At 41.1% G+C, this 13049-nt stretch overlaps 1 protein-coding gene across 3 annotated transcripts in view; it reads left to right on the top strand.

Moving 5' to 3' along the window:
- col8a2 (collagen, type VIII, alpha 2) overlaps positions 1-12558 on the top strand; it is a 146840-nt gene extending 134282 nt beyond the window's left edge. For all 3 annotated transcript variants that reach the window (XM_059350022.1, XM_059350020.1, XM_059350021.1), the window contains one exon: positions 7792-12558. In XM_059350022.1, coding sequence (XP_059206005.1) covers positions 7792-9692 — 1901 coding nt within the window. In that variant the 3' untranslated portion in view covers positions 9693-12558. The remainder of the gene's footprint in view (positions 1-7791) is intronic.
- The last annotated feature ends 491 nt before the right edge of the window (positions 12559-13049 follow it).

Genomic DNA, 13049 nt, shown 5'->3' with positions numbered 1-13049 from the left:
CAAGTTTGAGGCAGATTGGACAATGTATGGTCAAGTTATAAGGTCTCGTGTTTTATGAAGAAAGCCATGTCTGTTTACTTAGAGTAAACTGACAGTTATCAGTTAGAATGTCTGTGTTGGGGGGGGGGGGGGGGTTTGGTAGCTAAGCAACCACGTGGCCAGGTGGAGTCGACCAATCAGAGCAGAGCAATCAACTGAAATTAACTGACGATGGAGACAGTTCCGCAGACAGAGGTGGACAAACTGAAAATTCTGGCCTCGAACAGAAAGCATTTTCGGCAAAACCATAATACCTATCATTGATCCGACTTCACTTTGAGCGTCCTGAGTTCTTCCTGAACATCTCCATATGTTTTTTTTTTAAGAAAAATGAAAAAATAGCTTTGTTAGAGCGATTTTAAAAAACTGTTAAATTTTTTTTTTTGAGAAATCTTCCTTCATTTTTAATATGGGAGCCGATGCGGCAGTTGGTGCATTTTGTTTGAGCATCTGTGCGTCCTGCGCCCAAACTATAACTCTGACAGCTTTACCAGAGGATTGTGAGTGAGAGGACAAATTTTCCTACGTTTCTATGTATAAATTATTTCTGTAGAGTGAAATTTGCGGCCTGGAGCGCAGTTTTCAAATTTATTTTTTGACAATTCGTTCTCTCCCTCTACACTCTGTTTGATGACATCACCACTCTAGACTCTCCATAGGGTTACATTGGGGGGATTTTTTGACGTGTTTTTGCCCAATAATTTGAAAATCGTTTGTCGAAACCCTTATAAAAGTCATAGCACACTTGTCATGGGCGAGCCGGTCGATTTGATACCTTTTTCGTGTATGTGCGGCCAAAACTCTGGGAGGAGTAGTCGACCGAAAAATGACACGGAAGAAACGGAAGAATAATAAGCCCGAGGAATAACAATTAGTGTGCTTTTGCAAGCAAGCACACAAAACTAGAAAATTTCGAAAGAAATTTGATTGTGTGCTTGCCTCTGGACCGTGACTCTCGTGGCTTATCAAAAGGGGCACGGATTAAACAGGGACTTTCTGCTGAGTACACTCACACCTCATACAAGTCTCTAGGACAAACGGTTCACTAGTTAGTAAAAGGGGGCGTGGCTAATCAAAAAGGGCGGGAATTTATTAATTATTGTTACGTAGAACTGATAAGTGATGAACCATCATCATGCATGACAAGTTTGAGGCAGATTGGACAATGTATGGTCAAGTTATAAGGTCTCATGTTTTATGAAGAAAACGCCATGTTTGTTCACTTAGAGTAAACTGACAGTTACCAGTTAGAATGTCTGTGTTGGAGGAGGAGGGGGGGGGGGGGCTTTGGTAGCTAAGCAACCAGGTGCCCGGTGGAGTCGACCAATAAGAGCAGAGCAATCAACTGAAATTAACTGACAGTTCCGCCACCGGGGCAGACAGAGGTGGACAAACTGAAAATTCTGGCCTCGAACAGAAAGCATTTTTGGCAAAACCATAATACCTATCATTGATCTGACTTCACTTTGAGCGTCCTGAGTTCTTCCTCAACGTCTACATGTATTTTTTTTTAAGAAAAATGAAAAAATAGCTTTGTTAGAGCGATTTTAAAAAACACTTACATCTGATTTTTTCAAAAATCCTCGTGTGATTTTAATATGGGACACAATGGGGCAGTTGGTCCGTTTTGGTGGCACTTCTCTGTGTCCTCCGCCCAAACTATAACTCTGACAGCTTTACCAGAGGATTGTGAGTGAGAAGACAAATTTTCCTACGTTTCTACGTATAAATTATTTCTGTAGAGTGGAATTTGCGGCCTGGAGCGCAGTTTTCAAATTTATTTTTTGACAATTCGTTCTCTCCCTCTACACTCTGTTTGATGACATCACCACTCTAGCCTCTCCATAGGGTTACATTGGGGGGATTTTTTGACGTGTTTTTGCCCAATAATTTGAAAACCGTTTGTCGAAACTCTTATAAAAGTCATAGCACACTTGTCATGGGCGAGCCGGTCGATTTGATACCTTTTTTGTGTATGTGCGGCCAAAACTCTGGGAGGAGTAGTCGACCGAAAAATGACACGGAAGAAACGGAAGATTAAAAATAATAATAATAATAAAAATAGTCCCGGTGAATAGTAGTTAGTGTGCTTTTGCAAGCAAGCACACAAAACTAGAAAATTCCTAAAGAAATTTTGATTGTGTGCTTGCCTCTGGACCGTGACTCTCGTGGCTCATCAAAAGGGGCGGGGATTAAACAGGGACTTTCTGCTGAGTGCACTCACACCTCATACAAGTCTCTAGGACAAACGGTTCACTAGTTAGTAAAATGGGCGTGGCTTATCAAAAGGGGCGGGATTATCAATCACCAGTTAAACAGGGACTCTATGCTGAGTAATCTGACATCTTATACAAGTTTCTAGGACAAACGGTTCAATAGTTAGTAAAAGGGGGCGTGGCTAATAAAAAGGGCGGGAATTTATGAACTATTGTTATGTAGAACTGAAAAGTGATGAACCATCATCATGCATGACAAGTTTGAGGCAGATTGGACAATGTATGGTCAAGTTATAAGGTCTCGTGTTTTATGAAGAAAGCCATGTCTGTTTACTTAGAGTAAACTGACAGTTATCAGTTAGAATGTCTGTGTTGGAGGAGGGGGGGGCTTTGGTAGCTAAGCAACCACGTGGCCAGGTGGAGTCGACCAATCAGAGCAGAGCAATCAACTGAAATTAACTGACGATGGAGACAGTTCCATCAAAGTGAGCAGACAGAGGTCGACAAACTTGAAATTTCTGGCCTCGAACAGAAAGCATTTTTGGCAAAACCATAATACCTATCATTGATCCGACTTTACTTTGAGCGTCCTGAGTTCTTCCTGAACATCTCCATATGTTTTTTTTTAAGAAAAATGAAAAAAATAGCTTTGTTAGAGCGATTTTAAAAAACTGTTCAATTTTTTTTTTGAGAAATCTTCCTTCATTTTTAATATGGGAGCCGATGCGGCAGTTGGTGCATTTTGTTTGAGCATCTGTGCGTCCTGCGCCCAAACTATAACTCTGACAGCTTTACCAGAGGATTGTGAGTGAGAGGACAAATTTTCCTACGTTTCTATGTATAAATTATTTCTGTAGAGTGAAATTTGCGGCCTGGAGCGCAGTTTTCAAATTTATTTTTTGACAATTCTTTCTCTCCCTCTACACTCTGTTTGATGACTTCCCCACTCTAGACTCTCCATAGGGTTACATTGGGGGGATTTTTTGACGTGTTTTTGCCCAATAATTTGAAAACAGTATGTCGAAACCCTTAGAAAAGTCATAGCACACTTGTCATGGGCGAGCCGGTCGATTTGATACCTTTTTTGTGTATGTGCGGCCAAAACTCTGGGAGGAGTAGTCGACCGAAAAATGACACGGAAGAAACGGAAGATTAAAAATAACTAGAAAATTTCTAAAGAAATTTTGATTGTGTGCTTGCCTCTGGACCGTGACTCTCGTGGCTTATCAAAAGGGGCAGGGATTAAACAGGGACTTTCTGCTGAGTACACTCACACCTCATACAAGTCTCTAGGACAAACGGTTCACTAGTTAGTAAAATGGGCGTGGCTTATTAAAAGGGGCGGGGTTATCAATCACCAGTTAAACAGGGACTCTATGCTGAGTAATCTGACATCTTATACAAGTTTCTAGGACAAACGGTTCATTAGTTAGTAAAAGGGGGCGTGGCTAATAAAAAGGGCGGGAATTTATGAATTATTGTTATGTAGAACTGAAAAGTGATGAACCATCATCATGCATGACAAGTTTGAGGCAGATTGGACAATGTATGGTCAAGTTATAAGGTCTCGTGTTTTATGAAGAAAGCCATGTCTGTTTACCTAGAGTAAACTGACAGTTATCAGTTAGAATGTCTGTGTTGGAGGAGGGGGGGGGGGCTTTGGTAGCTAAGCAACCACGTGGCCAGGTGGAGTCGACCAATAAGAGCAGAGCAATCAACTGAAATTAACTGCTGTTGGAGAAAGTTCCGCAGACTGAGGTGGACAAACTGAAATTTCTGGCCTCGAACAGAAAGCATTTTTGGCAAAACCATAATACCTATCATTGATCCGACTTCACTTTGAGCGTCCTGAGTTCTTCCTGAACATCTACATATATTTTTTTTTAAGAAAGATGAAAAAATAGCTTTGTTAGAGTGAATTAAAAAAACTCTTACAACTCCTTTTTTGAGATATCATCGTGCGTTTTTAATATGGGAGCCAATGAGGCAGTTTGTGCGTGTTGGTGTTGCGTCTCTGCGTCTTACGCCCAAACTATAACTCTGACAGCTTTACCAGAGGATTGTGAGTGAGAGGACAAATTTTCCTACGTTTCTATGTATAAATTATTTCTGTAGAGTGAAATTTGCGGCCTGGAGCCCAGTTTTCAAATTTATTTTTTGACAATTCGTTCTCTCCCTCTACACTCTGTTTGATGACATCACCACTCTAGACTCTCCATAGGGTTACATTGGGGGGATTTTTTGACGTGTTTTTGCCCAATAATTTGAAAACCGTTTGCCGAATCCCTTAGAAAAGTCATAGCACACTTGTCATGGGCGAGCCGTCACTGCTTGCAGTGAAGGAGAGTGCCTCGCTGCTCAGCCATGGCACTAAAGAATAGTCCCGGTGAATAGTAGTTAGTGTGCTTTTGCAAGCAAGCACACAAAATAATAATAATAAAAATAGTCCCGGTGGATAGTAGTTAGTGTGCTTTTGCAAGCAAGCACACAAAATTATTGGAGAAACAGGCAGGAATGCCAGCAGAGAAGCTAAGCAATGTACTGCTGTGGATGGGGGCAGCAGCAAAACATATTTTAGCCACCTAAAATCAATATCAGTTTAAGTGACCAGTGTACATTTTCACTGCTTTACCTTGCCATCAAACAGCCCTAAGTTTATGGAAATTAAAGTTGTTATCTATGCTCTGGCCAAAGCCACCAGACTCCTTTGACAAAATCAGTAAAATTCCCTTGTAGAACATGGAAGTAGCTGGTCTACTGCTGCCTCGATTGTTTTGTTTGTTTTTGGTATTGTGTGACTCTGGTGAATCCAAACTTACCCTTCAAAACACCAACGTTACACAGTAACACAAACAACTTAATGGTCCAGGCAGCAGTAGACCAGCAACTCCAGTGTTCTGCAAGGTAAAACTAATGTTTCGTCAATGGAGTCTGGTGGCTTTAAAGAAAGCATACGAAAGCTTCAGTTCCCCCTGCGTAAAAAATAAACAAATATTCTGAATATAGTCTACACTGAAATCGATCCTCAGTCCTCAGCAATGCATTTCTGTATCTATACTCATCACTACTTCTCCAAGACGGGGGTGTGCTGACCACCATCTATTGTTGGTAATACATGACTATGGACTTCAGAAAACCAGAACTATCCCTCTAAGTTGATCTCAGTTTTGCATTCATCTCTTCATCTCTTGAAAGGCCTTGTAGTAATGGTCCGAAATATATTCATATTTAAACCACTGCAAAAGTAATGATTTGAGGGAAAATGCATATGATCACATCATGTAAAATGTTTTAGTAGGTGAACCCTTCTGTCTCTCACTGTGTTAATGTGTGTGTGTGTGTGTGTGTGTGTGTGTGTGTGTGTGTGTGTCTTCATGAGCTTTCCAGAATATTTTTTAAGCTTTAAACTGCATATTGAACATTCCCCATATGCATTACTGTTACAACAACCATAAGTGGAATAATTAAATACTATAACTATATGTGCTGCCCAGTGTTTTTCAAATACTGATTTTTAAAAGGCTGCATTCTCATGAACTGCCAGCAGGTGGAAGTAGTGGTCTATGGCTACAATTGGGGATGTTATGGGATTTCCAGCTTGATTTTTTTTTTTTTTTTTTGCATGCTTGTTATAAGGAAGGGGAGAAAGAATATCTCTCCCCTTCATTGTTTGTTTTAAGACAGAATCCTCTTTTAATTGTGGTTCCAATTGCATTCTGATATGTTTAATAAAGTTTTGAGAAGATATAGACATTATCTGTTAATAATAAATCACATTGTCACAAGCATTTCATGGGAAGAGGTAAAAAATATTTTATTCCAACTTTATGGGCAACAGAGTAGTTAGAATTAGATTGTCTTTACTGAATCATAACTTTCAGATGGGTAGGCTGGCTGAAAGCAGTGGTTGTTTCTGTGATGCACTGTAATTGTATTTGACAGAGATTCAAACAGACACTAGGTGAGGTGCTCTCTGGCCATCTGAGCACCAGGATGAGCAACATACAGGCAAGGTGTTGCTGAAATGAGGCAGTGGAAAAGCAAACCAGCTGAAATTGGCTTGGGATGATTGGAGTTTTCTGCTGTTTCTTTCTGCTCCATGTGGCCTGGCTGTGTTCTGCTTCACTCTGCTAGGAAAATATAATGAGACAGTTTATGACGTGTGGCATACTTTGTCAGTCTAGTTTCTTCTTTGTTACACAATCAAAAAAATGGTTATGCATTCTACAGACACTCACAAACCCAATTAAAAGTCAGTCAGCTGGAAAACAGAGAAGTGAACTCCTGTCCAATTGTATGATTACATAACAACTGCTGCACTCAGGAGCCTATAAAGTACTGTTTTATATATGGATTGGAGATCTGTCCAGAATGTACCCTACCTTCTGTTACTCTGTGCTGGGGTAGGCTAACAATTTTCACTCTCTCTCTCTCACTCTTTATTCACACAGATATTAAAAGACATTGTTCCAGGAAATACATTTTGAATGTATTTAAGGTTTTTTTCTACCTTTATTACAATGAACATGCAGTTTTGAAAAATAATTGATTAATGACATGAACAGTTAGAAAAATTACTACGACTTTAATGGCCAGAAAAGTTAATCAGATCATGAAAAGAGGGCTCTTTTCAACAGGCTACAAACCTTCTGACATTGTTTTTTGAAATTCAACATGTCAACAATTTCTAGGCTCTAATTTGACATGATTATAGTTTTTGTTTTAATTTCCCAGGTAATGATGTTGTGATGCCATGTTTCATCTGTGTAGCTACTAAATTATTTAATGATGAATTCCTTCTGTCCTGCATTGTTGTTTTTCTTTGACATTACATGCCCAACCCCAGTTGTACTTTGTATCATCTATTGTCTATCTAAATCTAGCTGCTAAATTTACACTCTCTTTATTGATAAGGGAATTTCACCTTTAGTGATATCAAAACTAAACGTAAAAACAAAAGTAAAAGTATACTTATCTGTCAATCTGTTTATTGGTGCATGTTCTGATGCCACAACATTGTAATCCCAGCAACTTTCTTGACCAAGACATTTCTTTACACAGTCTGGATCACTATAGCTATAGCAGTTAGGACTGATGATTTTCTAAAACATGGGTTGATTAATTGTTTTTTTTGTGTGTTTTTTTATTTTTATTTTTATTTATTTTTTTTAATCTTTGACAAGCCTGACACCCATACCACTCAGTGACATTAATGTGTTAAAGCCAGTGTTCCAACCATCTTTAATTCTTACATGGTGATGAAGCAGTGGTGAAAACAGTGGTTACCTGTATATTGTCCTAATGGGGCAGCAGCTGTGGGATGCAGTTGGCTGCAATATAGATTGAAATTTTGTCTTCTAGTTATTGTTTTTTAAAATGTCTTTCACTTAGGGCAATTTCTAAGATTTGTTTTTGTTTTGCTCACTCTACACACAAACACCTTTATATGTATATAAGTTATAATGAATCTTTTCATACTTTTTGCTTGTTTTGAAATACATTATTATCCTTAAAACATTTTCTTCTCTTTTTCTAGATATGCCTCCCATGATGGAAGTGAAGGGGGAACCAGGCCCCCAAGGGAAACCTGGACCAAGAGGCCCCGCTGGGCCAGCAGGACTTCCAGGAAAACCTGGATTGGGCAAACCAGGTCTTAATGGCCCGCCAGGTCCTCAGGGGCCCTCTGGTTTTCCAGGAATCGGTAAGCCTGGACTTCCAGGTCTCCCAGGAAAGCTTGGGCCAAAGGGTATGCCAGGGCTTAATGGCGAGGTTGGCCCACGTGGTGAACCAGGTCCCAGAGGTCTTCCAGGGCAGCCAGGCCTTCCTGGCCCAGCTGGCCTGTCTCTAAATGGGAAACCTGGACTTCCGGGCATAAGAGGCCCCCCTGGGTCTCGGGGTGAACCAGGATTAAAGGGTCTTTCTGGCCCACCGGGTGAACGTGGGCTTAAGGGTGAAAATGGAAATGGGAAGCCAGGGCCTTCAGGTATAAGGGGTCCTCCTGGGCTAAAAGGCAGTCCAGGACCACCTGGTCTTCCAGGTATAGGCAAACCAGGACTAAAAGGTTTGCCTGGACTACCTGGCACTAAAGGTGATCAAGGACTCCCAGGGGATCGGGGAGAACCAGGAGAGGCTGGGGCTCCAGGTCTACAAGGTCTGCCAGGGCCAGTTGGGTTAGGGAAGCCTGGGCTAGATGGACCACCTGGAGGACCAGGCCCACTTGGTCCAAAAGGTGAGGCAGGGCAGAGGGGTCCTCCTGGCTTTCCTGGGACTCCGGGCTATGGAAAACCTGGTCTCAGTGGGCCAAAAGGAGATAAAGGCCATGGTGGGTTGCCTGGTCTCCCAGGGGACAAAGGGGAGCCAGGAATGATGGGCCCAACTGGAGAACCAGGCCTTGATGGACAATCAGGAGCACCAGGACTTCAGGGCCCAATGGGACTCCCTGGAAAACATGGAATGCCTGGACAGAAAGGAGATCTGGGGCCCCAGGGCCCTCCAGGACTGCCTGGCCTTAGAGGTGACCAAGGCCCTACTGGATCCTTTGGAAAACCTGGTATCCCTGGGGAGAAAGGCTTCCCAGGGTCTGTTGGTCCTATTGGGAAACCTGGACCCAAGGGTGAGTCAGGGCATATTGGCCTACCTGGAAATCCAGGGCTGACAGGTGCTCCAGGGCCAAAAGGTGAGGCAGGGTTTATAGGGACCCCAGGCCCCAGGGGCCAGTCAGGCATTCCCGGTCTACAGGGGCCCATGGGTCCCATGGGGCCACAGGGTGTCCCTGGCCCAAAGGGTGAAGTGGGACTTCCAGGGGCTCCAGGACTGGGTAAGTTGGGAGAGAAGGGAACTATGGGTCCCCAGGGTCCTCCAGGGAAACCAGGTCCTTCTGGGCTTAATGGTAACCCCGGCCCTCCTGGTCCTCCAGGGCCCCCTGGTCTTCCAGGAAATGGCCAAACAGTTGTTGCAGGGTCAACAGATTCTCAGTTGGAAGGGGATGAAGTACCAGGAGACAGAAAAGGGCCTGCATACAGTCAGGTCCTCTCTGCCTCTGTGGCTCCAGCCTTCACAGCCATCCTCACCACACCTTTCCCTCCCTCTGCCATGCCAATCAAATTTGACAGGACCCTGTACAACGGGCGAAATGCCTACAGCTCGGCGACTGGCATGTTCACTGCTCCTTTATCTGGTGTCTACTACTTTGCGTATCACATGCATGTAAAGGGAACCAGCCTGTGGGTGGCACTGTACAAGAACAATGTACCAGCCACCTACACCTATGATGAATACAAGAAAGGCTACATGGACCAGGCGTCCGGTAGTGCAGTCCTAGAGCTGAAGGAGGGGGACCAGGTATGGGTCCAGATGCCCTCGGATCAGGCAAATGGCCTCTATTCTACCGAGTACATCCACTCCTCCTTCTCAGGATTCCTGCTCTGTCCCACATAACCCTGTCCTTCCATTCAAACATGTTCCTGTATTGGCACCTCGGAGGAGCCCTAAACCTAAAATACCTGCAGCCATAGCAGAAATACAAAACATCCCATAGGATTCTCAATATTATTGCCATCATCTTTATCTTTATCACCCTCAGCGACATCAGCAAAAGAAAAACTTTGTCAATGAAATATGGAAAGTTTTAAAATACAGGGGAAGGAATTCCATACTGTGTTCTTTGTTTCAGTGTCCTTCAAATGTGTGTTTTGGGTTGTATTTTATGTTGGTGTTTTTTTTTTTTTAGCTTATATTATTTTAATTATTCTATTGTCATAATTTTATTGTTATTATTTGGTCCTTGTCATCATTGTTGTTGTTGTTTATCGGATTTAGACTATTAAGTGCCTTACTTTGTAATGTGCTAGTAACAGACCTTCCCGTGTGACTGCACATCCTGCCCACATGCTCTGACATCACCACACCCAGGGGGGTGATTTGTCCCTCTGGCCGCAGTCACGTCCCCCCTCGCGTTCTTATTTAAACCGTGAATGGCAATACTAACATAAAAAGCAACAATACAACATAGAAAATATAGACAAACAATAGCAAAAGAAGGCATTTTGTGCTGTAATACCATTGCTTTTCACCTTTCTTTTGTTTGGCCTTTTTGGTACTCTTAACAATTGCTATGTTTAAATGATTAAGGGGATTAAATCTTTGTTTTTAGAGTGAGATATATATTTTGACAATTAGCTGGCATCTGTAGGATGCTTATTTTCTTTTTCTTCCTGAATTTAGTCGGTGACCATTTAAAATGACCTTTATCTTTCTTATAATTTATTGAGCTGCCTAGAAATGCAATCCAAGAAATACAGTCCAAGAATAAATATGACCTGACAGTATTAGAATTAAATAATGTAGCTGCCCTTTGAAAGAGGATAACGCAAGGATCATTTTTTCAGGACAATCATAATTAAGGACGATATGTGTACAAACAGTCAGTGTTTACATGCCATAGAATAGATACTGATAGCTACTGCAAAATGGACAATAAGGACACAACTCAAACTGGATTGATGGCCCGCTTCTTTGTATTGATCGTTTTTTTTTCCATTTGCACTGCAAATCCCATCACTGTGTCGCCACCCTCTGATCATGACATCACTGCTCTCTAATGGTATACTACCTATTAATAAATCAGCATCACATTAACATTCCAAGTGAGCAGCCATATTATAAAAGCCCTATTCTGACCACACATCTATGAAAAGCCGTTAAGGAAAATGGGGATGCAAATTGTTGACAAACAAAACACACGCACTTCTTCCTTCAATGCCAGTTTTTATATGACTAGTTGCCGGGGAAATGAGAGCAATTCTGAACCATTTGTGAATGAAAAGAGTTTCTATTAATTCCCACACCATTGCATCATAAAAATAGACCAATTACTGTTAAGCTTAATGGAACATCCATGACTACAAGGACAGGATGTTTCAGAACTGAATAATGTCAAAAGTATAGCGCCGGAAATGAGAATCCATCTGCATTTGCTCTATGAATAAGTAAAGGGACTGACTGAGGCCCACAGGTTGTGAAATACAGGTTGTGTAACATTTAACAAACCCCTGCCAGATTTCTGGGAGAGGTGGTGGGCCAGAGGTGACAGTCGTGTATTTACTCATTTCTGTTGGATGAGGCATTAAAGATACATGCTGTGTGTGTGTGTGTGTGTGTGTGTGTGTGTGTGTGTGTGTGTGTTTTGGTAGGTGAACCCTTCTGTCTCTCACTGTGTCAATATGTGTGTGTGTGTGTTTGTGTGTGTGTGTGTGTGTGTGTGTGTGTGTGGTTCACATTGTCCCCTTGGCATTCAGGTCATGAACACTTTAGTTAGGATAATAAGAAACTTAAATGAAGTTACAAAACCTTCGGAAGCGCTTACACTCCTGTTAATGTTCCACAGGTAGTCTGACTTGAATCTGATCTTTCAGCCTGCTTTGGGTTTTTAAGAAAAACACACTCTTATGTTGCCTTTGCGAAATAAGGGAACAAGTTACAAAATAGGTGAATGCAATATTATCAGAGATAAAATCAACATAATGAGACAAGAAGACAACATTTGCTAAATTATAAAAAAAATGACTGGTTAACACTGAACACCTTTAACTAATTTGCATATTGGGCCATGATGGCATGCAATAATTTGTGTATTCCAAAGTCATGAACAAAAAAACAACATTCTGGTTAGGTGTACAAGATCTTTTATCAATGGTTGCAGTTACAGCAGAGAGGAGGTTTGGAAAATTTGAGAAAAGTAGCTTTTATTACTGCCTCAGTGCCTTTACTTACGCTGCCCACTCGCTATCATTACACTGAATTTAGGACTACCTTAATGGAGGCATGTCAATGTACAGGAGGATTGTGCCAAATATTGAGCTTTGCAATCAGAATGAATGTATACTATTTCAATAAATCAACTGCCATGCTGTTTCACTATACATGAACAATAACTCTTCTAGAAAAGCAGTTCTATGATAAGGCCTAATCAGTATTTTAAGTCTATGTTATGCAAACAATGCACTTGCTAATGCCCTTTACGTCTCAAAACACAACTGCTATGTATCATTATTGTGATGTGAGTCTACAAGACAGTCCAAGGCTCGTTATGTACTGTATGTTGCCTTTTTTGTGTCGCCTTCCATTTTTGGACATACAGTATGAAATGGTGATGTGAGTTACATGTGGCTATAATTCTCTCTCCTTATGTTTTCATACACAATGTCACTTGCTTGCAGAATTACCCTGTTTGCAAGTCATTTAAGAAGTGTAAGTAAGACCCATGTACCGTCTCGACCCCAAACCGATTTAAAGTGTTTTCTGTTTTCTTTTAAAAAAAAACACACACAAAAAAATATATTTTTTAAAAAGCCTTGCTTCGGTTCTTAAGGGATATATGTTTGTTTTAGTTTCAATAAATACAAACGGCCATTCCCATTTGCACATGAAATTAATGAAGATGTATTTATACATTTATGATAATTTAATAGGGATGCCAAAACCGACCACCGAAGCCTAGAACGTATAAATGGTATTTAACAGCATTGATAAGTTAAGAGCATTTACAACATGTAGTTAGCATTCTAGAGTTTTTTGTGAAGGATTATTTGTGGACTTTTATTTTCTATTTGCGTAATGTACAATGTATCAACTTATAGGATTTGTTTGTCATACAAGGCTATTGCGTGCACTCTATGCAATAGAATTTGGGTATAAAATGCACTCTTTTTGATTGAAAATGTTTGTCTGCTTATACAAAATCTACAGTACTTGATTGTATTGATACCACATCAATAAAAACCTTCTTGTATATTG

Source organism: Centropristis striata, chromosome 14 (assembly GCF_030273125.1).
Source record: "Centropristis striata isolate RG_2023a ecotype Rhode Island chromosome 14, C.striata_1.0, whole genome shotgun sequence".
In the NCBI taxonomy this organism is placed as follows: domain Eukaryota; kingdom Metazoa; phylum Chordata; class Actinopteri; order Perciformes; family Serranidae; genus Centropristis; species Centropristis striata.
The sequence above is the reverse complement of the archived record's forward strand: the minus strand, read 5'-3'. Positions and strand labels throughout refer to the sequence as shown.